The following is a 27,812-nucleotide window of genomic DNA, read 5'->3' as shown; positions in this document are numbered from 1 at the left end:
TTTCTGGATTTGTAGCAGATTTTTGCAATGAATTTCTGGATTCATCGCAGATTCTGCGACGAATTTTTAGATTCGTCACAAAATTTAAAATTCGTTGCAGATTTGAGTTTCTAAATTTTGTGATGTTCCAACTAATTTTGTGACGAAAATATAATTCTTCACAAATTCTACGACGAATTATTATTTTCGTCGTAAAAATCAGCAATAAATTTGAAAATTCATTGCAAATTTTGCGGCGAATTATATTTTCATCGCAGATTCGCATTTCTTATTTTACGATGTTTCCAACTAATTTTGCTATGAATTTTATTTTCGTTGCAGATTTTGCGACGAATTTCATTTTTTCCTCGCAAATATTTGGGGACGAGTTTTCTGCGACGAAAAATATTCGTCACAGATTTCGTCGCAAAATATTTTTGCAACAATTTTTTAAAAAAATTCGTCATAGAAAAATAGTTTTTTTTACTGTTTGAACACAATGAAGAATAAAATAATTACTTTAATCCTACAAATTTCTTGAATAGATTAGATTAGCATTGCATATCAAGTCATTAACCTCTTGTGTTGTACTTTGATCTTTTATTATAATTTTTTCCTTTTTTTTAAAGAATTAATGTTATTATGAGAATATTCATGTTCCTCTTAGTAATAGTTTCATTGAGTCGTCATCCTTGAACTAAGAAAGCCCTAGTTCTTCTGACAAGCAAAGCACATTAGTGGTGCCACTGAGCATGCCTAGTCTGATACAGCAGAGGCCGGGCACGACTTGGGTTGGGTTCTTCAAATTTATTCATTTTGTTATAATTCTGTTTCTTATTAGATATAAAAACGCTTTCAAATAATTTTAAAATCTGAAAACTTTTGGAACTGAGAAAATTCTTAGATTTGAACCATAGCAGACACTTCTTTCTCTTACCGCTAAATAATTAGTAATAAAACATAACACTCACTAGAAGACTTGATTGCTAGAACTGATAGTTCAACTTGGGAGGGACACTTAAGATGACAACTTTAGGGACCATATCTTTACCTTGCACATTCAATACGCAATGAAACCTCTGAAATACAACTAGTGTTGCTTGTAGACGTTTGAGCATCTGATGTAACAGGATGGAAGATCTGGATGTCCTCAGCATTTGATGATGTCCATGAGTGCTGCTTGAACTTTCTCATGTTGTTTAGCTGGTCGGCCACATCTTTCATCGTAGGTCTTTCTTCTCCCCTTGCACTCAAGCACTGCACTGCCAGCTCTCCAATCCTTTCAATCAGCTGTTCATCTTCTTCACTTGTCCCTTGATTATCTAAGTGTTCCTCAAGTCGATCCTCTTTTTTGGGCAAAATGAAGCTTGATGCCAGATACGTTTCTTCTCCATTTTCATCAAAATAAATTGCCTTCTTACGTGTCAGTAATTCTAGGAGCACTACACCAAAGCTATAAACATCACTTTTTTCAGTAAATTTGCCAGTTCGAACGAACTCGGGGTCTAAGTAACCGTGGGTCCCTTGAACGAAGGTAGCAAATTGCTCTTTATCCTTGGGATTTAACCTTGAAAATCCGAAATCAGAAATTTTTGCAGTGAAATTTTCATGTAGGAGGATGTTAGCAGACTTAACGTCTCCATGAATGATTGGAGGCGAAGCCGAAGAGTGTAAATAAGCAAGAGCATCAGCAGAATCACAAGCAATGTTTAAACGCACAGCTAAAGTGAAGTTGTCTATGTCTATCCTGCTGTGGATTAGTTCAAACAAGTTACCATTAGGGACAAACTCATAGACCAACATGGGAACCTCCACATCCAAACAACAGCCCAAGAGCTTGACTATGTTCTTATGATTGACTTGGGAAAGAATAAGCATTTCCTTCCCAAATTCTTTCTTTTTTCTCTCACTTATAAGCTTTGGCTTCTTTATGGCGACAAACTGATTGTCTCCTATATCCCCTTTGTAAACAATTCCATATCCGCCTTCCCCAAGAATTCTGCTGATCTTGTCAACTCTATTTATCGCCCTCTCTAATTCCTTGTTTGAAAAGATCCTAAATGCAAGGCCTAATTTTCTCATCTCTTCCCGTAATTCCATTCCCCCATGTTCACTGAAATATCTTTTCCTTGACTGGATAAGTTTTCTTCTCTGATAAATCATACAGATGCACATGCCAAATACTAGTAAGAAAGTCAAGCTGATGGAGGTGCCTGTGAACATCGCATAACGTGAGCATCCAAACTAAATAAAACCAATGAAAATTAAGATGCTGTAGTTTCTTGTTTCACAGATATAATTAACATTGTGTTTTACGTTTGGTGTTTTAGCTGGATGGAAATATAGGTAAAGAACCTTACCTATAACCGCTTTCACAGCCAAGGAAAGCTTCTGATTTGGGATGCATGTTCCATTGTAAGCGTCACCGTGAGTGCCATCGGGGCAGTGACAACTATAATTACCGGGCAGGTTCTGGCAGATTCCATCTGAGCATGGATTTGATTGTTGATTGCACTCATCGATGTCTAAAATTGAAGGGCAAAAGATACAGTAGGATTAAGCAAAGCAGAATAATTAAATTGATTGGCATAGACGTGCACCACGGACCTTGGCATCCGTTGGAGACGTATGGATTGCCTTGGTATCCTGTCGAACAGTTGCAAAGATAACCAGGACCATTGGAAGAGTCGATGCACTCGCTGTTATTGCTGATGCAGGCATAAGAACTCAGGTTGTGACTTGCTACCTCGCACTTCTCGTGGCCGATGGCCCAGTCCATGACTACCGGCGCCCAGCCATCACTGTAAATTTTCATCAGTTGGTTCGTCGTTATGTAAGATGTATGAAACTGGAACGACTCTGCCTCCAACAAGACGGCGTAGCTGCAATTCCCAAATCCCCAGTTTCCTTGGTTTCTGAAAGCATTATCAAACGTAACACTATAGTATGTGAGATTCTTGGGTATGGAAGTCTGACAGCAACCAACGCCGGAGCAAGAGCCATCAGTGAGGCTTTTTTTATTCTGGCACATGGACACACAGCCACTCTGGTAGCTACTGTTATCCTGTCTGCTGACTATGTAGGCAAGGGTGTGGCATCCGATGACAGTGAACTTGTTGCGGAGATCTGAGAACCTATATGGGGGCGCCATATTCAACGTCCATTCTGAGGGACTGACAAAGGAGTGATTTGGATAATAACACGCCGAGGATATGTGGTTGAGCATTCGCACTTGGCCCATAGTCAACGAAATATTGAGGACCTCAACATTGCCATAGAATGGCTTCTTGAGGCCACCTACGGTGTTGCAGATTAGACTGAAGCCTTCTGCCAAGGAACAGTTATGGCCGATGCCGAAGGGGTAAGGGATCTCCACGTCGCCGCATTTCGTTAGGCATCTGCCATCAGGCACAGCAGATGCAACTGCAAGTAGTAATAGCATTCGGAGGAGGAGCAGAGACATGGGAGTGCTGCTAGCTGCAGCTGAAAGCATAGCTTAATTATAATTAGCTGATCGATAAGCCAAGAGTACCCTCCTCACTATATAACATGCTTACTAAATTCCAACATCTTCCGTGTTAATCTTAACCGACGGAAGTGCAAACCGTCTTTTACCGCTTACCACCACCATGCTTACTAAACTCCACGCCGAGACAAATACACTTTTGACGTACTGCAACGTAGGCATTCATCACATGTCCACTTTTGACGGCACTAACCGGCGACCCGGTAAAACAAAGTCAAGTCATGCTTTTAATATATGGTTTAAGAAAATGCACAACGAATGCTTTGTGTTAAAGCAGCCTTAGACTCTGATGTGACAAGTAGTCAAGGCAAGTCATGCTTTTAAGATATATGGTTTAAGAAATTGCACAAAGAATACTTTGTGTTAACGCTGCCTTAGACTAATGTGATATGTAGTCAAGACAAGTGAAGACAATTAGTTATGTAAAATACGGTAACTCAAATAATGAGGTTTAATAGACAAATAATCTTAACAGAATTTTCTAGAATTTTTAAAAATTTTCTAGAAATTTTTTGAATCTCGTATGACGTATGTTAAGGGGATATATTTCGACAGAAAATAATTCCGTTGAAACAAATAGGATTTACCGATGGAATTAGGTTTCCGTCGATAAATCCTAGGGTTTACCGACGGAAATAAAATTCCGTCGGTAATTACCGACGGAAATCTTGATTCCGAAATTATTAGGGCAACCCGATCCCCTTTAATTCCTTCTCTCGCACACGTGTGGATCTCCGGCGACGGCAGCAATAGGTTGTGTTTCGCTCTGTTTTCTCCGGGTAAGCTTCTTCCATGGGTTTTCGTCCGCCCGCACAGGGCTCTTGGCATCTCCCTTCGCCAGCACATAGCTGGCGGCATCTCCGGCCGCCATCACACGGCTGGCGGCGTCTCCGGCCTCCAGCAGGCGGCTGGAGGCGTCTCCGGCCACCAGCACGCGGCTAGCGGCATCTCCGACCTCCAACAGGCAACTTGAGGCGTCTTCAGCCGCCAGCAGGCGGCTGGCGGCGTCTCCGGGCGCCAGCACTCGGCTGGTGCCATCTCCGACCGCCAGCACGCGACTGGCGTTGTCTCCGACCGCCACCACGCGGCTGGCGCCATCTCCGGCCGCCAACACGCTCCTAGCATATGTGTAGGTTGCTAGCACGCGCCTAGCAACACTTACTCATTAGCTAAATTTATGTTTAATTATGATTGTTTCAGTTTAATTTTAGCTAATTATTAATTTATATTTTATAGGTAACTGCATCTGCTGCTCTTTTCCTATTAGCCTACTCTCTTGAGGTATTTTTTTTCTTAAACAATGCATTTATATATTTGCTATATTAAATAGTTGACATGTTGAAATAGATTTGTAGGCTAATAATGCATATATGTTTTATGGTGATTGTTATGGTTTATGGTAATTGTTATACTTGTGTAAATTTATGTTTTAGATAGTAAACATATTGATTTTAATAATGACTTAGTTATCAGCATTCTTTAGATTACTTGTGTAAGGGATGCTTGTTTAATAATATTTTAAATTATATTCTCATTAGGGGATAATGTCTATGAACAAAGCTTGGATGTACAATCGATTAGAAAATAGATTTATTAGAGATGATTTTATTGCTAAAGTTGAAGAGTTTGTCAACTTTGCTTAAAGTCAACCAGAATGTATGAATGGTGTTAAATTAAAGTGCCTGTGAAATCATAAAAAATATCAAAATAGAGCTTTCCGTGATTAAGATACTGTAAAAATGTATATATGTAGAAATGGTTTTGTGCTAAGTTACTACAATTGGTACTATCACGGAGAACCTTATTTATATGAACCAATTGGGCCTTCTGTTGGTTCATCATCTGGCACAACTTTTACTACGCCTGACTCATCAACTTATGATATTGGAATGCAATCAATGGTTCATGATGCAATTAATGGCGCAGTTGATTATTCCAATATAAACGAAAGACCAACACCTGAATATCAGCAGCTATATGAAATGTTAAAGGCTAGTGAAAGAGAAGTGTGGGAAGGCATTCCCTCAGGTTACTCGCAATTATCAGCTACTGTAAGGTTATTGAATATGAAAGCAGAATATCATTTTTCTGAAAGATGTTACGATAATATATATCAATTGATGTCAGAGTTGCTTCCTACTGAGAACATAATGACAGATAGTTTTTACAGTACAAAGAAATTAGTTAGAGGTTTAGGTTTACCTGTAGAGAAGATTGATTGTTGTGTAAATAATTGCATGATATTTTGGAATGAAGATAACGAACTGAATGAATTTAAAATTTGTACTCACCCTCGTTATAAACATCGTACTCGCATACCAGAGAAGAAGAAGAAAAATATTGCTTGGAAAGTGATGTATTACTTTCCTTTAACTGTTAGACTTCAACACTTGTATGCATCTGTCGCTACAGCTTGTCACATGACATGGCATCATGAACATGAGCATGAAGGAGGAATTATGTGTCATCCTTGTGATTCCTCTGTATGGAAATGTTTTGATACTGTATTTCCCTTGTTTGAAATGGAACCACATAATGTGAGATTGGGACTTTTCGCAGATGGATTTCAACCATTTGGTCAGTCAGGACAGTAATATTCATCCTGGCCAGTTATATTAACACTGTACAATTTACCACCATGGATGTGCATGAAAAATGAATTTATGTTCCTTACTGTGCTTATTCTTGGTCCAACCAATCCCAAAGAGAAGATAGATGTTTTCTTACAACCGCTAATTGCAGAATTAAAAGATTTATGGAATGTAGGGTCGATGACTTATGATGTTGCAAGTAAAACTAATCTCAGATTGTATGCTGCATTATTATGGACGATCAGTGATTTTCCAGCATATTCAATATTGTCAGGATGGAGCACGGCGGGTAAATTAGCTTGTCCATACTGCATGTCAAATTCTGATGCATTTTCCTTACCTTGTAGTCGAAAAGTATCTTGGTTTGATAATCACCAAAAAAATTTACCTGTTGATCACCCTTTCAGGCGAAATAAAAAAATCCTAAAAAATGTTGTAGTCAAAAAACCTTCTCCAACATTTCATACTTCAGGTGAAGAAATCATTGAACAAATAGACAGTTATAGATTTCTACCAATATCTCAATCTGGTTCCGATGATATAAATAAATACATTCTTATGATGTGCAACTTGTTGGATCGAAAAGAATTTAGTTCATAATGTCATGATGTTGTCGACTTTGGGTCTAAGCCCTCATGGTTTTGCTCTTGGGATCTACCCAAAAGGCTTCATACCAATGGAGATATCTTTCTCTTATAAACCCATGATCTTTCCCATGTGTTTTCAATGTGGAACTATATTTGCAACCTTGCAACCCCAACAATCCCCCCTCAAATAAAGAACCACAGGCTCCCTAACGTCCGATCCTTGACCCACTAGGACTTCTTGCCCCTCGGTCCACCCGACCTACTAGGATTTCCTTGACTAGCCACAACTAGGACTTCCTGCTCCTCGGTCCACCTGACCTACTAGGACTTCCTTGCCTAGTCGCAACTCAGACTTCCTACCTAATGTCTGGTTCTCTTGATCCGGGCACAGGAGCCCCCACTTCTTCGTTCGAGGTCAATGTTTCACCCACATGGTTTGATTGGACCATGGCTCTTGTGCACAGTCGGTGATTAGTCCTTCTGGTAGTCCGAGCTTTGATACCAATTGTTGGATCGAAAAGAATTTAGATATCTCTACAATGACATAATATTGTCCACTTTGGGCCTAAGTGGTTTTGCTCTTGGGCTCTACCCAAAAGGCCTCAAATCAATGGAGATATCTTTCTCTTATAAACCCATGATCTTTCTCATATGTTTTTAATATGGTACTATGTTTGTAACCTTGCAACCCCAATACAACTGTGGTTGGAAAAAAAGGAGTATTTTTTGGGAGCTCCCCTATTGGAAGTATCTACTCATTCGACATAATTTAGATGTCATGCATGTTGAGAAAAATTTCTTCGATAATATTTTCAACACTGTGATGAATGTGCCTGGAAGAACTATGGGCACTGCAAAATCTAGTGAAGAATTAAAAGAACTAATAAACAGGTTAGAGTTGCATCAAAATAATGTTCGTAACAAAGTAAGAGTTGAGGGCTCAATATGTAATGCTTATCTAGTTGAAGAAGCGTCTTCTTTCTGCTGCTATTATTTTGCTGATAATGTGAAAACCATACATCGCAAGTGTCCTAGAAATTATGATGATGCTCAAGCAATAGACCATTCGATGCTTTCTATTTTGAAGTTTCCTGGCAAGCCAATGGGTGCATCTGTTTCTAGATTCTTAACTCCAAAAGAATACCATGCTGCAAGAACATACATACTCTTAAATTGTGATGAGGTCAAACCATACATAAAGTAAGTTGACTTCTCTAATTAAAAAATTATTCCCTGTTTAATTTATTGCTTGATATCTCAATTACCTTAAAATTACCTTCTTTTCCAGCTTGTATGAACAACAACTATATCTACAAAATCCATCAATGGATGCAGATGACATAGCTGAAAAGTTAGAGGTTGAATTTGCATTATGGTTTGAAATATATGTAAGTTGAAGATTTTATCTAATATTTATGTTCATGTGTATTAAGTAGTGTTCTGATGTCTACTAATTGTATAGATTAAAGACCATAGAATATCAAATGTGGCAGATAATAGGATAATAAATCTTGCATCAGAACCCCACCGTAAAATAAAGGTCTACTCTGGTTACTATGTTAATGGTCTCAAATTCTACTTGGCCCAACGAGATTCACGGAGATTAATCTATAATTCTGGTGTTTGCGCTAAAGGATCTATGGACAACAATAACACTCAGTTTGATTACTATGGTAGACTTGAGGAAATCATAGAACTTGAATATCTTGCATTACCTATAAAAAGGTGTGTGCTATTTAAATGTTCATAGTATGATCCTACCCTAAGAACATGTAACAGAATACATCCAAAGTATAACTTAGTTGAGGTTAATACAAACAAAAGGTTCAACAAGTTTGAACCTTTCATTTTCGGGGTACAAGTGGCCCAGGTTTTCTATCTTGAATACCCTACAAAGAGAAGAAGACCTAGTGAATGGTTGTCTATTTGTCGAATGAAGCCTTGCTCGATTATAGAAATGTCAAATACCATCAATGCTCAAATTCCTGATGCATTTCAGAATGACGAAGTGGAGAGACATTCAATTGATACACAACTTGAATCAACATCTCAATTACTTGTAGATGTTAATGTCACTTATTGCGGCAAAAGGCGATTCGCTCACCCCGAGCACCTCCGCCAACCTATCCCTAGGCTAATACAAAGGAGGTAAATCACGGGGGCTACTAGCCCGGACAATGTCACTTATGAGGAGATAGATGATGGAGAAATGTCCAACAGTGAAGATGAATTTGTATTAACAAAGTCTAGCGATGAAGACTTTGAAACTGTTAATGTTGATTAAATATATGCTAATGTGATGTCAAAACTGTTAATTTCTATATAATTTTGTATTGTGATGCTAATGTTAATGTTATGCATGTTTGTAGATATATATTATTATGTAGATATGTTATTAGAATAGATATATTATGTAGAGTAGATATATTATTACTAGTACATGCATGCTATGTTATTTTGTAGATATATTATTATGGTTGGGCAGCAGACAGTAGCACCTCGTGGCTATAAGGTTATTAGAGTTGTCGGAGATACGCATGTATTTTTTGTTATTAGTAATACCAGTTCATTTATTTATTCAATAATTTTCATACCTATTTTTTTCCTTGTAGATTTATTCCTGATGGCCACCGGGTAGCCTCTTATATTACTGCAAAGTTTAAAGAGTGAGTATGTACTTTTGGTATTACATGGAGGCATGTAGACCAGGAGATGAAGACATTTTATTACAATGAATTCGTAGTAAATAAAATTAATATATTTGGTATTCAATAATATATTTATCCTTACAGATACTAAAATCTCAACTTTTAATTGCAGAAAAGATACACATAGGAAGATGGCCAAGAAGAATAATTCAAAACTATATGGAATACTTATTGTGCTAAACTTTACAGAGACCTCATGTATTATATAAGGAAAAAGGGCACTAGGCCGGCGTGCATGTACGACCACCTGGGCTGTAGAAAGATGGTGAGAAAATGCGAAAAAAGCTCGATCTAATAGAAATACAGAGCCAGGTGGCTCGAGCACTAGAATCACTCGGCATACATCATGATCAAAATCTATTGTTGATCATGCTATGGATTTGGCCATTTAATTTAAAGTTATACTTTATAAAAAAATTTGATTTTATTATCACACTAGTATGTACAATATGTCCAAAATTATTTGTGTATGCAGGAGCATGATCTTGCTCGACAGCCCACATGCATGGATGTCTTTCTGAAGACCCACAAGAAGAAAGATGGGTCATTTGTCGATTCTCGATCTTGAGCCCTACACGTAAGATTATTAACTTTATTACATTTGTTCATTTCTATTTTGATTAACTTTAATAATTGTTATAAAATTGCATATTGATCAATATTATAATTTTTCACACAGGAGCAAATGACAGAAAGAGTGGCTCAGGCCTCTCAGCCATCATCAGAGGGGGAGGAGCCACAGTCTCTATACACCGACACGCTAAATGAGATATGTTATGATGTTGTCAGTGGAAGGATAAAAAACTCCACCCTCTACGGCCTTGGCTCCAAGGCCAAAGTGGCATTTGATCGTTTGAGAACTCTTAGGGGTCATGCTAGTTCCTCTTCTGCTAGTGAGATGCAGTCTTTAAGACGCGAAAATGAAGAACTGCACACTCAACTGAAGTTAATGGATGAGAGGATGACTTCTATGGACCAGTGGAGGGCTGCTGAGGAGAAGAGGAGGACGGATAATGATGCTCTCTTGGCCCGTATGTAAGAGATCGTGATAAATTTTGCCAAAACCCATACAACAGATGGTTTTGAGTCACAGGAGACTCAAGACCCATCAGACCGTGGTGATTAGTATGTTTTGAGGTTTGTTCAACTACAATTTAAATTTTTAATTATCATACAAGTTACATGCAAAATATATTTGATTGTTTTATTCTAATATGCTTATTTCTAAATATTATATTATTATATGTTTCAGGCGTCAAGGTGTACATATTCAGGATCATTATCATCATCATCATCATCATCATCCTATCTAGGTATTTATTTTTTTACATATAAAATTCATTATACATATATCTAATATTTTGAAGTATACATCAATCTGATCATAATCTATTGTATTTTACTTTCTGCAGGATTTTATACTATTAGTTATTTTTGGAGTATTTGTTATCATGGTATTGATTTATATATTTGAACATGGAAATGTTTAGATTCATATATGGATGTTTTGTTTATATTGTGTTTGTTTCTATTTGTTTAGACATATATATGGAAATGTTTAGATTCATATATGGATGTTTTGTATGTATGGATTGTTAGGATTTGTAAACTGTCATTGTATAAATTGTTAGTGCGTGTAAAATATGATTATATGTATGGATTATATAATATGATGCTTATATGTAAGAAAAACCATCAATTGTGATGGTTTTATATGGATATGTAATTTGTAAACACGGTTGATTTCGAATACAATTGGTTGCTGTTAGTTTTTTTTTTCATTTTGTGACGGAATACCGACGAAATTTTGTCTCTGTCGAAAATGGATATCAAAACTTGTTGACGGAAAATAAATTTCTGTCGGTAATCATCGACAGAGGTCCTTGTCCCATCGGTAATCACCGATGGAAATTCAATTTCCGTCGACAAGTTTCGATATGGGCAACCTGTAATAAACCTTATTCCCGACGGATGATCTATTTCCGTCGGTAGTGTTGCTTGCTACACCTAGATACTGTTCTATTCCCCTGTACAAAAATTTTGTACAAGTATAGAACTTTCCTAGCTACCCTTGTGCCCTACTGAAGTCCAAACTTGGATTGCAAACGATGCTTTACATTATTAATCAAAGTTGTCCTTCAGAAGTTAAATTTGGATTGGGAACGATTCTTAACATTCTTACTCCAAATTTAACCGATGTGTTCTTCACAAGTTAAATCATATTACAGAAGCTAATTAAATATTTATTTCAAACATCGGCTTCCAGGACAAACTTGGTTAGGCACTAGGCCTTTTTGGGTATGGGTACATCCACCACTGTCTAGGCAAAGTCTTTCAAAGAAATCGGATATTCAATTTCTTAAGTAAATTAGGTTTAACTATAGAGACCTCAATAGAAGCACAATATTGAAACATGAAATCGAAAAACGATAACAAAACGATAATATAAAATCGATAGCCTCTTGTGTTTGTTTTTTCTAGATCTATACAAAAAGATGAACTAGTTATGATGCGGAAACTAATAACTAGTTATACCTTTTTTATCTTATAGACCTCTTGATCTTCTGTCGTATTTCTCTTCTTATCTCGGACGTCGTGTGGGCAACGATCTACCGAGATGAGAATTCACCCAAGCCTCCTTCTTCTCCTTGCAAGTTTCGGCCACCAACTATCCTTCAAGGAATGCTAGGAAACAAAGCCTCCTTTCTCTCCTTCTTCTCCAAGCAAGATCCGGCCACCACAAGAACTCCAAGAGAGGATGCCGCTGGCCACTAAAGAAGAAGACAAAAGGAAGAGCAAGGGGCCACCCACACCAAGGAAGGAAAGAGAGAGGAATAGAAGATATGTGTTGTGCAACCCCCTTCCTCTCTTTTATAATCTTTGGTCATGGTAAATAAGGAAAATTTTAAACACAATTAAAACTTCCTTATTTTCATTGCCAACAAATAAAAAGGAAAGTTTAATTAAAATTTCTTTTTAACCTTTGTTATGGCCGACCACCTTAAGTCCTCCAAATTAGGAAAGTTTTAAACACAAAATTAAAATTTTCTTATTTGTTTCCGGTAAGAAAAATTTTAAAATAAAATTTCTTTTTAATTTCCTTCATGGTTGGTTATAAAAGGAAACTTTTAGAAATTAAAATCTCTCTTTTAAAACATGTGGATGATTTCATAAAAGGAAAGTTTTATCGAAAAATTAAAATCTTTCTTTTAAACTCTACAAATAAGAAAAGATATCTAATCTTTCTTTTAATCCTTTGTAGAGATCTATAAAAGGAAAGATTTTTAAAATTTTAAAAACTCTCTTTTTAAATCATGGCTTCCACATAAGGAAAGATTTTAAAAATTAAAATCTCCTTTTAATTTGATATGGTCAGCCACCTATGCTTGGGTTCCAAGCTAGGGTCGGCCACAACTTGAACCTATCTAGCCTTGGTTTCATCGGCCCTAGCTTGGGCTCCAAGCTTGGCTTGGCCGGCCACCTTAAGGTGGGTAAGAAGTTGGTATTTGGTGGATATAATACTTTATAAATAAGAGGCTACGACGGGGACCGAGAGGAGGAATTGGTTTTGGTCTCCTGATGAACTTGAGCTTCCCGTGTTCGACCCGAACACCCAACTCGAGTTCATCAATAATAACTCGAGTTCATCAATAATATTAAAGAGTTATTATTGAACTACCGCACCAATCCCACATTACAATATGAGCTCCTTATCATGAGTGCACTAATCTCCCTGTGTTTAAGATATCGAATATCCATTTCATCAATAATATTAAAGAGTTATTATTGAACTACCGCACCAATCCCACATTACAATATGAGCTCCTTCTTATCATGAGTGCACTAATCTCCCTGTGTTTAAGATATCGAATATCCATTAATTAAATGAGTTACTAATAACTTAATTAATATCTAGCTTTAAGAGTAGTACCACTCAACCTTATTGTCATGTTGGACAAAGTCCACCTGCAGGGTTTACATGACAAATCTTATGACCTCCTCTTGGGGACATTATCAACCTAGACCTACTAGGACACAGTTTCCTTTTATAATCAACAACACACCATATAAATAATATTATTTCTCAACTCATCAGGCCTATTGATTTAACGAACTAAATCTCACCCATTGATAAATCAAAGAAATAAATACTAAGTATACGTGTTTGTTATTATATCGGAATTAAGAGTATGCACTTCTATAATAACTGAGGTCTTGTTCTTTTATGAAGTTAGTATAAAAAGATACAACCTCAAATGGTCCTACTCAATACACACATAGTGTACTAGTGTAATTTTATAGTCAAGATAAACTAATACTAAATTACACTACGACTATTCCAATGGTTTATTTCTATTCATCTTGGTCGTGAGCTACTATTTATAATTTATAAGGAACTGATAATATGTTCTTCTGTGTGTAACACCACACACTATGTTATCTATAATATAAATTAAATGAACAATTACATTTAGCATAAAAATATAAACATTTGATCAATGTGATTCTTATTTCAAACTAAATGTTTATAAAAAGCTAGGCTTTTAGTATACACTCTAACAGGTAGGTCACCGGCGAAAATCGAAATTCCGTCGGAGAATCTGGCGCTAGCTGCACAGTGTTTCCGGCAAATTTCCTTGACGGAATTATAATTCCGTCGGTGATCTACCGTCGGAAAATAAGGCTCCGACGTATGTTCTCGTAACCGATGGTTTCCCGTCGGAAATCCGTCAGGATAATGATTTACTGATGGAATTTCGACGGATACTCCGGTCGGTAAACCTGAGATTTTTTATGGTGTTTCGTTAGACATCTGCCATCAGGCACTGCAGATGCAACTGCAAGTAGTAATAGCATTTGGAGGAGGAGAGACATGGGAGTGCTGCTAGCTGCAGCTGAATGCATAGAGCTTAATTATAATTAGCTGATCGATAAGCCAATAGTACCCTCCTCACTACGGAAGTGCAAACCGTCTTTTACCACTTACCACCACCATGCTTACTAAACTCCACGCCGAGACAAATACACTTGTCATATATCATTGTCATTCCAAACACACAACAAGATTCTAACTATTCACGTACTGCAACGTAGACATTCATCACATGCCCACTTTTTATGGCTCTAACCGGCGACCCGGTAAAACATAAGTCAAGTCATGCTTTTAATATATGGTTTAAGAAATTGCACAACGAATGCTTTGTGTTAAAGCAGCCTTGGACTCTGATGTGATAAGTAGTCAAGGCAAGTCATGCTTTTAATATATATGGCTTAAGAAATTGCACAAAGAATACTTTGTGTTAACGCTGCCTTAGACTAATGTGATATGTAGTCAAGACAAGTCCAGACATTTAGTCATGTAAAATACCGTAATCCAAATAATGAGGTTTAGTAGACAAATAACGTTAACAAAATTTTTAGAAATTTTTTTAAAATTTTTCAGAGCACGTATGACGTAGGTTAAGGGGATAAATTATGAGACTAGGGGGAAGCAATTAGCTACTCTATTTGAACGAGGAAAAGTTTAATTTCTTTTTTCTTTTCTTTTCCTTTTTCTTTTTCTTCTCCCGTCGCCGAACCCTTGCCCGACTCTTCCTCTCTTCTCTTCTCCTCTTCGTTTTCCCCCAACCTAACGACGCCGCTTCGCGTTTCATCTTATCCCACGCGAACAAAGCCTCGGCAAAGGAGGAATTCGGACACTTCTTCTCCCCCTTCCTCTTCCTTTCGCCGAACCGTTCTCCCCTTCACACGATCGCCAACCACTACAAGCCGAAGCTAGGTCGCAACGCCGCTGATCTCCACGGCCATCAGCATCAGGAGTGGTCGCGACGGAGAATGAGACTAGTCTAGGCACCCGGGCAAGGATAAATGCCTTATCACAAAGCTGTTGCAAAGAGGATTGAGACGACCAATGGAAGCGCCCAGACCTAGTCCAGGCGCCCGGAGACTATCACATCATCAAATGGCTATTTCGACCAGTAGGCTATAAATAGAGCCCTGGTCTCATGAGTTTGCACGACACACTTGTACTTTCATCTATGAATTCTATTTCTCTGTTCATGCTTTAAATTTTTGTAAGAGGCTCCTCTAGCTACATCGAAGGAGAATTTTAATGAGCTTATACTGCCTTGGATTAGTATCCTTCCCGGTTGCAAACCAAGTAATTCCTTGTGTTTCTTACTTTTTTTGTCTTTTACTTTGTTTATCTAATGTATGTTTATCCTTACTAAGTAGCAAGAGATTAGTTTTAAATTGTACTTATAGGCAATTCATCTCCTCTTGTCAACCACACTAGCATCAGGTGTGGTCGCGACGGAGGACAAAGCTAGTCCCTCAGTCGATCTTCTTCTTCTTCTCGATTCTTCCCTCTCCAAGATTTGCCCTATTTCAGCTGTGCCCTAGTCTGAGCCAACCATCACTGGAGTGACCGAGCTTTTCTTCTCCTCTCCCGATCATCGCTTAATGCCAAACCCTAGCATCCTCCCTGAGCCGATGTCGCCTCCTTGTTGAAGGCTAAATCGAAGACATCGCCGGTTGAGGTAGAGCTGTCGATCCCCTCCCATGCCCTAGATTCCACCTCGAACCAGTGTTCCACAGGTATAAACAAAGATATGTGGTCCATAGTTTTTCCTTCATCCTTTTCGTTTGGAGATAAATAGAATCCTTTATCTTCTTGCTATGTGTATTACCTTTCATCTGTATAGATCTGAGGTGGTTTAGTTGGAAGACATCAATACTAGTTTGCTCTGTCCACCTATTTCTAATGGCAAGCATTCCTGGTAGTATTTTGATAGGGAAGCAATTAGTATTGAGGTATGTATGTTTAGGTATAGATTTGATATGCGATGTTGTTATAATTGGAGTAGTTGTTTCTGGCAGCAACTTCTCTTAGGGTCGATTAATTTGCTCTAACAGCATATCTTCTCCAGCAGTAAGTTATCGGCTGAGGCATTCAACTCAAGTGAGTTTGGTTTGATTTTGTTCACGGATTTAAATCCAAAGTTAGATGGGGAAATGGTTGGGATCACCTAACCTAAATGGATTAAATGATTGGTTAGTTGGATTTGGATTAGAATCTGTGATGGATTATGTTATAGTAAATCCTAATTAGAAGGTGGAAAAATTAGGGTTAATGAAGCTAACCCTAGTTAATCAATGGGTTAGATTTAGTAGGGGATTTGATTTAGAAAATTAATTTATGTAATTAGCTAAATCTATATATCATGCATTGCAGGACTCTGATTCGAGACAAACGTCTCGACGAGGGATTGGTTTAGCACGATCTCCATTTTTTAGGCGGGTACTTTGACTTATCTTTTTGATATTGTCATTCTGATATGCTTAGTAGGTTATAACTTGCAGTAATAGTTATATTTATTGCTATTTAGTATGTCACTACTTGATACATATAACATGCTTTATTTGTTGTTTGCTATACATCCATGCTTATACCCTCTTGATTATTGTCATGTGTATTTATGTTCGTAGAGGTAGACTTACCATACCTTATTGTGCATAGGACTAGTTATTTGTCATACCTGTCAAGTGTACCTAGATTATTTTATTTAATCCATTTGTTACACACTTTATGGAGGTGAATATGGTCAGGATTTACATGCTTAGTGACATGCACCATCTTGGATTATTGCATGCTGAGCGATTGTCGGCTCCATTATTGTTGAGCACATCGCAAGTTACATGGATCTGCACACCCAACCACTCATGGGTTAGTGGCATATTAGGCAGGGTGTGTTGCAGCAGATTGCTCTGTCAAGGGCTCTGCTGGCCCGCTCATGGGTAGTGGTGACGCAGCTGTTAGAATGTATACTAAAAGTCTAGCTTTTTGTAAACATTTATTATGAAATAAGAATCACATTAGTCAAATGTTTACATTTATATGCTAAATGTAATTGTTCATTAAATTTATATTGTAGATAACATGGTGTGTGGTGTCACACAGAAGATCATGTTATCGGTTCCATATAAATTATAAATAGTAGTTCACAACCAAGATGGAATGAAACAAACCATTAGAATGATTGTAGTGTAATTAGGTATTAGGTAGTATAATTACACTAGTACACTATGTGTGTATTGAGCAGGACCATTTGAGGTAGTTTCTTTTTATACTGACTACATAAAATAACATGACCTTTGTTATTATGGAAGTGCATACTCTTAATCCTGATATAATGACAAACACATATACTTAGTATTTGTTTCTTTAATTTATCAATGGGTGGGATTTAGTTCATTAAATCAATAGGCCTGATAAGTTGGGAAATGATATTATTTATATGGCGTGTTGTTGATTATAGAAAGAAACTGTGTCCTAGTAATTTAGGTTGATAATGTCCCCTTGAGGAACTCATAAGAATTGTCATGTAAACCCTACAGGTGGACTTAGTCCGACATGATGATAAAGTTGAGTGGTACTATTCTTGGAGCTAGAAATTAATTAAGTGAGTTGTCAGTAACTCATTTAATTAATGAACATTCGATATCTTAAACACAGGGAGATAATCACACTCATAATAAGAAGGAAACCATATTGTAATATGGGATTGGTGAGTTAGTTCAATAATAATTCTTTAGTGGTATAAGTTATTATTGATGAACTTGAGTTGGGTGTTCGGGGCGAACACGGGAAGCTCAAGCTCATTAGGAGACCAAAACCAATTTCTCCTCTTGGTCCTTGTCGTAGTCTCTTATTTATAAAGTCTTATATCCACCTAAAACTCAACTTCTTACCCATCCCAATGTGGCCGGCCAAGCCAAGCATGGAGTCCAAGCTAGGGCCGGCCAAGCCATTGAAAGGGGCTAAATTGGCCGACCAAGATTGGAGCCCAAGCTAGGTGGCCGGCCATATTAAAAATAAAAGGGTGTTTTAATTTTTTAAAATCTTTCCTAATGTGGAAGCAATGATTTTAAAAAGAGAGTTTTTAAAATTTTAAAAATCTTTTCTTTTATAGATTTCTACAAAGAGTTAAAAGAAAGATTTGATATCTTTCCTTATTTGTAGTTATCTATAATGTTTAAAAGAAATATTTAAATTTTTTGATAAAATTTTCCTTTTTTATAATCATCCACATGTTTTAAAAGAGGTATTTTAATTTTTAAAAGTTTCCTTTTATAACCAACCATGATAGAAATTAAAAGAGAAATTTTATTTTAAAATTTTTCTTACCGGAAACAAATAAGGAAGTTTTAATTTTATTTTTAAAACTTTCCTTATTTAGAGCTCTTGATATGGCCGGCCATAACATGTATTAAAAGGAAGTTTTAATTAAATTTTCATTTTTAGTCATTGGCAAGGAAAATAAGGAAGTTTTAATTATGTTTAAAACTTTCCTTTTTGCCATGACCAAGGATTATAAAAGAGAGGGTGGGAGTTGCCCCATGAGTAACACATTTTCTATTCCTCCTCTTTTATTCCTTATGGCCGGCCCTTGCTCTTCCTCTTCTCTTCTTCTTTGGTGACCGGCGGCATCATCTTTTGGAGATTGTTTAGTGGCCGGATCTTGCTTGGAGAAGAAGGAGAGAAAGAAGACATTGTTTCCTAGCATCCCTTGGAGATTGGTTGGTGGCCGAAAGCTTAGAAGGAAGAAGAAAGGCTTGGGTGGTTCTCATCTTAGTAGATCGTTGCCCACACGACGTTCGAGATAAGGAGAGGAATACAACAGAAGATCAAAAGGTCTATAAGCTACAAAAAGGTATAACTAATTATTTGTTTCCGCATCATAACTAGTTCACCTTTTTGTATAGATCTTGAAATACCAAATACAAGAGGCTATCAGTTTTGTGTTATCATTTTTCAATTTCATGTTTCGATATTGCGCTTCTATTGATGTCTCTATAGTTAAACCTAGTTTATTGTAAGAAATTAAATATCCGATTTCTTTGAAAGGTTTTGTCTAGACAGTGGTGGATGATCTCATACCCAAGAAGGCCTAGTGCCTCGCCACATTTGACCTGGAAGCCGATCTTTGAAATAGATATTTAATTAGCTTCTATAATATGGTTTAACTTGTGAAGAACACATCGGTTAAATTTGGAGTAAGAATGTTAAGCATCGTTCCCAATCCAAATTTAACTTCTGAAGAACAAGTTGGATTAATAATGTAAAACATCGTTTGCAATCCAAGTTTGGACTTCAGTAGAGTACAAGGGTAGCTAGGAAAGTTCTATCCTTGTACAAAATTTTTGTACAGGGAAATAGAACGGTATCCAGGTGTAGCAACCAACAATTAGTATCGAAGCTAGGGTTTGCCTCTGTGTGTTTGGTTTTCAGTTTAATTATGCACATGTCATACATAATTGGGCAGGATAATAGTAGGATGTGCAAATAGATTAACTCTGTGGTTGCAGGCTCCAACTATTATGGCCTATAGTGTTTTGTGTGTGATTGGACCCTCAGACATGTCGAGGCCATTTTATGTGTGTGCATGATTGTATTTATAAAATATAGCAGGGGTTGTATTAGTTTTAAATTTTACATTTTGTTCGATCTAGACTTTATGTGCATTCCCTTGAGGAATATAGGATCGATATATGTAAAATTTTTATTTTCGTCGCGGACCGTATTCTTGCGAGGCATGGGACTATCTGAGTACCAGAGGCGCAGTGGAAAAGGAAGTGTGATAGATGCAATGACTAGACCCGATGGCAGTGACTAAAGATGGTAGTAGCCAGAGTTGGCGGCACACAGAGGACAGTGATGGAAGAGGTCATAATACTTGGAAAATTATATTTCCATATTTATTGCTTTTATTTGCTGTGATGTGTGCTTGCATGTTAAAATTCCTCACCTTAAATAACTAATTGAGAGAGAGATTTTTAAATAAATTTCATGATCTCCATTATTGGTCTGTAAGTGATGCAAACAAACTTGCACATTGGCTCTGAACGTCTTCCTCCATATCAGATGAGTTTGTTTGCGGATCACTAGATCAAACTTCCTTTATGGATGATTATAGGAAATTATTTAGGAGCGTGTGATCTTCTCCATCTAAAGGTGCACAATCCTATTTAATGAACTAAGTATCAAGTGATGGTATACACTTAGGCGCAATTAATAGTATCCTCCCCATCGGAGTCACTGCTATTATTTGTGTGACCGAAGGAATACCAGCTATTAATTTTATTTGTCATAAAGTTAGGTTGACAAGAATAAAATTAATGGGTAAAATCTCCTCTTACAAATGTTTGAATTTGTATACGTCCACACTATCGTAGCATACAAAATTTATGGTGTTTTAAGGTGTTGGTGAATTTAAATGATATTGTTTGAGGAATCAATATTATTCTAAATTCTTAAGTTTTGACCAAAATTTATTTTGTGATTCTTAGGATGGCTTTCAACCCACTTGTTGTTATTCTCAAAGAGAATAAACTTACTGGTCCCAATTACATAGATTGGAAACGAAACCTGGACATTGTCCTAACTGCTGAAGGCTACAAGTTTGTACTGTTAGAGGCCTGCCCTAATGTGCCTAATGATGATTCTAGTGAAGAGGAGATAGAGTATCATAGGAAATGGGTCAAGGCAGACGAGATGGCCCGGTGTTACATTTTGGCTTCTATGTCAAATGTGCTGCAACATCAGCATTAGACCATGACCACTGCCTATGACATGATGCACAATCTCAAGAAACTCTTTGGACACCAGAATCGGACTGCTAGGCAAGAGGCAATGAGAAACTTGATGACAGCCACCATGTCTAAGGGGACACCCGTAAAGGATCATATCCTCAAAATGATGGCTTACTTGAACGAAATACAAATCCTTGGAGCTGAAATCGATGGGGAAACCCAGGTCGATATTATTCTCCAAACGCTACCCAAAAGTTTGAGCAGTTCCGCCTAAACTGCAATATGAATATAAGGAATTATTCATTGGCGGAACTACTGACAGAACTTTAAGCAACAGAAGGGCTATTTCGTCATAATTTTCAAATTCACTTTGCTGAAAATGTTTCTACTTCTAAGTTGAAAGGCAAAAAGAAGAAGAAGAAACAAGCTAGCTCGGCAAAGAAAGTGAATCGATCTCTAGGTACGAAAGCAGGAGTGAAGAAGCTGAAAGGCAAGTACTTTGATCCGGTTGTAAGAACAGGGGACCCCCGTCCGGTGGAGTCTACGCCACGTGGAAGTCAAAGTGGCAGGTGGCCGACCGGAGAGGGGTGGGTCGACCGGCCGAGGCGGCCGGCCGGTGTCTAGTTGATGGTTAAAGGCGCCCTGTCGAAAGTCAGGGTTCTGGCGCTCAGTGGACAAGATCGCAGGGCCGAGCGGACTGCATGCTCGGCCAAAGACATAAGGTAACATACTGCTAATAGTCTCCACAAAGCACGTGATTGAGAATCTCCCTAAGTAAACCACCGTATATGTCCGGCCGGATGTTGCGGAAGCTGGCCAGCCGGACGCCCTCCAGGGAGTTAGGGCAAAAGGACAAGGGACATCTTTTTCTGACAGCGGGCATGTGTTGCGTTCAGGCCATACTCAAAATCCTATGACAGAAGGATCCGCTGTCCCATCAGAGACGTGCTCAAACTGTAGTAGTATGGGGTCAGGTAAGCTCTTCTGACAAACCCATACCGGGGTATGGACAGAGGACACGTATGCACCTCGGTACATGTGCCCAAGCCTCTTCACAACCCTATATAAAGGGTCTTCACCCTTCGTCGGAGGTAAGCGTTCTAATATTTTGTGAGCCACTTTTTCACTGCTTGCTTGCCTGACTTGAGCATCGGAGGGTCGCCGCCGGGAACCCCTTCCCGGCTCGACTTCTGTGCAGGTTCGCCGGAGTTTCGTACGACTAGCCGGAGATCTACATCAGCGACCCGGAGAGCGCCACGTGCCCAGCGTCCGTTGATTCAGCATTCGGACAGGATCAATTTGGCGCCGTCTGTGGGAATGCTCCTGCATCCGAACGGAAGAAATGGACGAGGCTGGACGACAGCACACGGTGACGCTTTCCACGGAGGAACTCGATGCTCTGATCGAGTTGAGAGCCGCTAAGTTGGTGGAACAAAAACAGAAGGCACCGGCCGAGCGGCCTGAGCAACAAGCAACATCAGCATCCGGTGGCCGAGCGGAAGCACCCCCAGCCACAGTTCCATTCCATCGAGCTCTCTTCCGCACTCCTCCTGAAGCCGTAGCAGCTAATCGGGATAGAGACTCTTCGTCAGATGAAGTACCAATACGGGACAACAGAAAAGGCAAAGCCCCCCGATCGGACGCTTCGCCCGAGCGGGTCAATCGTCAATTCTCATATGCCATCTTGAAGGACCCTCTACCAAAGCATTATGTGCCCCCGGCAATCGGTGAATACAATGGGACCACCGATCCGGATGATCATCTGGGTAAGTTCGATAACACAGCTACTCTCCATCAATACACAGATCGAGTAAAATGTCGAGTTTTCCTTACCACCCTCTCGGGATCGGCTCAACGGTGGTTTCGGAGACTGCCGGACGGGTCCATCACAAGCTTCAAGGACTTCCGAACAGCCTTCCTCCACCATTTTGCAAGCAGTCGGCGCTACCAGAAAACTAGCGTGAGCCTGTTCGCCATCAAACAAGAGCCAAGAGAGCCGCTCAGAGCTTATATCCAACGGTTCAATCAGGTGGCCATGGATATTCCAACGGCCACCTCAGAGACAATGATGAACGCATTTACACAAGGCCTCGTGGACGGAGACTTCTTCCGCTCGCTCGTTCGGAGGCCGCCCCGAGACTACGACAACATGCTACACCGAGCCAACAAGTACATCAACGTGGAGGAAGCCCAAGCGGCTCGAAGAAAGGAAACTCCAACCGATCGGGCTCCACCTGTCGAGCGGAAGCCTCACACCGCTCATCAACCGCCAAGAGGACCGAGGGTCGAAGCAATCCGCTCTCCCCATGTGAGGTCCCAGGTGCAAGAAGTAGCAGCCAAGCGGCCCAAGTCAAAGAAGAAATGGACTCCCATGTTCTGCTCATTCCACCGGACGGACACGCACAATACCAGAGATTGTCGGAGTCTTCCCCTGATCGCCCATCCTGTTCCTCGGAGTGGTGGTCGTAGATCATCATCGTCCGATAAGCGACAGAGGCCTCGTATAGCCGAGCGGACAATACCCGATAGGCGGCAAAGGCAAACTCCTAAGCGGCGACATACACCGAGGCGTGAAAACAATCCCCGGATGTCTAGAGAGCAGCCTAGACCGTCCGTCCGGGAGGAAGAGAATAGAAGCAACATTTCCAGGGGCGAGATCAGCATTATAGCAGGCGGGCCGACCGGAGGTGACTCTAACCGAGCAAGGAAGGCGAGCGTCCGGCAGCTCCAAATCCATGCAGTCGGCTGCAGCCAAGAGCGTCGGGCCCGGGGACTTGGAAGGAGTTGAAGTACCCCATGACGACGCTCTCCTCATCAAAGCGGTAATAGCCAATTACACTATTCACCGCGTATTTGTTGACACAGGAAGCTCAGTCAACATCATATTTAAGAAGGCGTTCGATCAACTACAAATTGATCGAGCCGAGCTGCTACCCATGACGACCCCCCTCTACGGGTTTACGGGTAACGAAGTTCAGCCGGTCGGACAGATCCGGCTGGCTATCTCGCTGGGAGAAGAGCCGCTCAGGAGGACGAGGACAGCAAACTTCGTGGTGGTCGACTCTCCCTCGTCCTACAACGTCATTTTGGGATGGCCGGCGCTCAGCGAGTTCCGAGCGGCCGTCTCCACCTTCCATCAAAAGATCAAGTTCCCCGTGGAGGACAGAGTGGGAGAAGAACGGGGAGATCAACTCGCAGCTCGGCGATGCTATGTCGAGATGGTCCGAGCCGAAGCCAATTCCGCTCGGAAGACGCCCCGGATCGAGGTGAACGCTATAACTGAAAAGCCTCCCTCTTTAGTTTATGAAGAGAAAGAGGAAGTACAGATTCACCCGACTCGATCGGAAGCCACAACGTTTGTTGCGGCCGATCTGGAGGAATTCCGGAAATAAGAAGTGATCAAATGCCTCCAGAGAAACTGTGATGTCTTCGTCTGGTCGACGCACGAGCTGCCCGGAATTTCATCGAGCATAACGCAACACGAGCTACATGTCCGACCGGACGCTCGGCCAGTGAAGCAGAGAAAAAGGGATTTCAGCGCTGAACAGAATGTCATCATCCGGGCGGAAGTTGAGAAGCTTCTGGAGGCCGGCCATATACACGAGGTTCAGTTCCCGAGGCTGGCGAACGTAGTGTTAGTCTCCAAGCTGAGCAACAAGTGGAGAGTTTGCATAGATTTTCGGGACCTCAACAAAGCCTGCCCGAAAGATTTTTATCCTTTGCCCCGGATCGATCAATTGGTGGACTCCACAGCTGGCTGCGAGCTGATATGTATGCTTGACGCTTACCAAGGTTATCATCAAGTGCCGCTCGCCCATGAAGACCAAGAAAAGGTTAGCTTCGTCACTGCTGACGACACATATTGCTATAATGTGATGTCGTTCGGATTGAAGAACACGGAAGCCACATATCAGCGCCTGATGAACAAAGTGTTCAAAGAGCAGATCGGGCGAAACCTAGAAGTATACGTGGACGACATTCTCATCAAGTCCGTCCGAGCGGCCGATCTCTTCGAGGACATGGAGGAAACTTTCCGAACGCTACGAAAATATGGAGTCAAGCTAAACCCTCAGAAGTGTCTGTTCGGAGCAAAAGGAGGACGCTTCTTGGGTTACATAGTTACCGAGCGGGGTATTGAAGCAAATCCCAGCAAGGTGAAAGCGTTACAAAACATACCACCCCCAAGAAATCTAAGGGAAGTGCAGCGATTGACCGGTCAGATAACGGCGCTATCCAGGTTCATCTCCAAAACCGCCGACCGGAGCCTACCTTTCTTCAAAATCTTGCGCAAAGCCACCAAGTTTCATTGGGACGAGGAATGCGATCGGACGTTCGAAGATTTGAAGACATATTTAAATTCTCTCCCGATACTAGCTAAGCCAGCTGTGGGTGAGCCTCTTTGTATCTACTTGTCTTCAACTGAGCAAGCAGTCGGCTCGGCACTAGTAAGGGCAAGTGGAGAGGAGCCTGTATATTTTCTGAGCCACATTTTAAAAGATGCTGAATCTCGCTACACCGGCTCAAGAAGTTGTCCTTTGCTCTGGTTCTCGCCGCTCGGCGTCTTCGCCCATATTTCCTGGCGCATACCATCATCGTCCGGACTAATAGTCCACTGGGAAGAGTTCTGTTAAATCCAGAAGCGTCCGGACGGCTCATCAAATGGACTACAGAGTTGAGCGAATTCGACATTCAATACCAGCCCCGCTCGGCAATTAAAGCGCAGTCCTTGGCGGATTTTGTGACTGAGGTGCAAAAGCCGGAGCCGGAATCTATGTGGAGAATATATGTGGACGGATCGTCCACTCGGCTCGGAAGCGGGATTGGAGTACTGCTGCTCTCTCCCCAAGAAGAAAAAATGCACTTATCCGTCCGGTTGGATTATAGAGCTACAAATAATGTAGCGAAGTATGAAGCCCTCATAGCCGGCTTGCAGGCAGCTCGGCATGTTGGAGCCGGTCGGGTAACGCTCCATTCGGATTCGCAGTTAGCCGCTCAGCAGCATTCCGGCACCTTTGAAATTAACAACGCTCGGCTCAAACTTTACGCAGAAGCCTTTGAAAAACTCAAAGCCGATTTCCGAGAGGTTATTATCCAAAAGATACCCCGAGCAGAGAATCAAGCGGCCGATGAGTTAGCCAAACTTTCAAGCTCAATAACGCCGGTCGCCATCCAGCAGCCAATTGAGCAAGTACCTTTGGTGGCGCACGCCGACCGGATGGAAGGCATCACGTTTCCGAGCGACTGGAGGACACCCATCATGGAGTTTCTGCGCTCGGGCGCCACACCGTCCGATCGGAATGAAGCCCAGCTGCTAAGGAGGAGAGTCGGTCGGTTCACACTCATCGGCGATCAACTTTACAAGAAGGCTTTCTCATGCCCGCTGTTGAAATGCGTGAGCTCGGAGAACTCGGCTTACATCCTCCAAGAAGTACATCAAGGATCATGCGGAGGGCATCCGGGCGGACGATCGCTGGCTAAGAAGATCCTGCTGGCCGGGTACTTCTGGCCAACCTTACAAGCAGACGCCGCTCGGACCGTGTCGACGTGCCTTTCTTGCCAGAAGTACCATAACTTCTACCACCGACCGGCGGAGGAAATGAAAGCAGCTACTGTATCCTGTCCGTTCGACCAGTGGGGAATAGATATCGCGGGTCCATTTCCTATAGCGACCGGGCAGCGGAAATTTTTACTTGTGGCAGTAGATTACTTTTCCAAGTGGGTGGAGGCCGAGCCGCAAGCCAAGATCACCGAGCAGATGGTCAAAAAATTCATCTGGCAACACATCATCTGTCGGTTCGGCATCCCTCGCCGACTTGTTTCTGACAACGGGCGGCAATTCATAGGGAAGTTGCTCGAAGATTGGTGTAAAAGCTATGGCATTGAGCAACACTTCACGTCTGTGGCCTATCCCCAAAGCAACGGTCAAGCCGAAGTAGCCAACCGGGAAATTCTTCGTATTCTGCGCGCTCGGCTAGCAGAAGACCGTCGAGCTCCGACGTTAAATATCGAGAGACGAGCCGGCGTCTATAAATCTTTCGAGCGGAAGACCGTCGAGCTCCGACATTAAATATCGAGAGATGAGCCGACGTCTATAAATCTTTCGAGCGGAAGGCCGTTGAGCTCCGACGTTAAATATCGAGAGACGAGCCGGCGTCTATAAATCTTCCGAGCGGAAGACCGTCGAGCTCCGACGTTAAATATCGAAAGACGAGCCGGCGTCTATAAATCTTCCGAGCGGAAGGCCGTCGAGCTCCGACGTTAAATATCGAGAGACGAGCCGGCGTCTATAAATCTTCCGAGCGGAAGACCGTCGAGCTCCGACGTTAAATATCGAGAGACGAGCCGGCGTCTATAAATCTTCCGAGCGGAAGACCGTCGAGCTCGACGTTAAATATCAAGAGACGAGCCGGCGTCTATAAATCTTCCGAGCGGAAGACCGTCGAGCTCCGACGTTAAATATCGAGAGACGAGCCGGCGTCTATAAATCTTCCGAGCGGAAGACCGTCGAGCTCCGACGTTAAATAATATAGAGAGACGAGCCGGCGTCTATAAATCTTCCGAGCGGAAGGCCGTCGAGCTCCGACGTTAAATATCGAGAGACGAGCCGGCGTATATAAATCTTCTGAGCGGAAGACCGTCGAGCTCCGACGTTAAATATCGAGAGACGAGCCGGCGTCTATAAATCTTCCGAGCAGAAGACCATCGAGCTCCGACGTTAAATATCGAGAGACGAGCCGACGTCTATAAATATTCCGAGCGGAAGACCGTCGAGCTCTGACGTTAAATATCTAAAGACGAGCCGGCGTCTATAAATCTTCCGAGCGGAAGA

At 40.9% G+C, this 27,812-nt stretch overlaps 1 protein-coding gene across 1 annotated transcript; it reads right to left on the bottom strand.

The window, feature by feature from the left end:
• Nucleotides 1–839: 839 nt before the first annotated feature.
• LOC122032202 (putative wall-associated receptor kinase-like 16) lies at nucleotides 840–3,520 on the bottom strand. Its single transcript, XM_042591463.1, has 3 exons — nucleotides 2,587–3,520; nucleotides 2,340–2,504; nucleotides 840–2,192 (listed from the first exon to the last, which is right to left on the bottom strand). The coding sequence occupies exons 1-3, from the start codon at nucleotides 3,470–3,472 to the stop codon at nucleotides 1,027–1,029; spliced, it is 2,217 nt and encodes a 738-aa protein (XP_042447397.1). The 5' UTR covers nucleotides 3,473–3,520; the 3' UTR covers nucleotides 840–1,026.
• Nucleotides 3,521–27,812: the final 24,292 nt, after the last annotated feature.

This window comes from Zingiber officinale, chromosome 11A (genome assembly GCF_018446385.1).
Source record: "Zingiber officinale cultivar Zhangliang chromosome 11A, Zo_v1.1, whole genome shotgun sequence".
Taxonomy (NCBI): Eukaryota; Viridiplantae; Streptophyta; class Magnoliopsida; order Zingiberales; family Zingiberaceae; genus Zingiber; species Zingiber officinale.
This window is presented reverse-complemented; position numbering and strand designations above follow the sequence as displayed.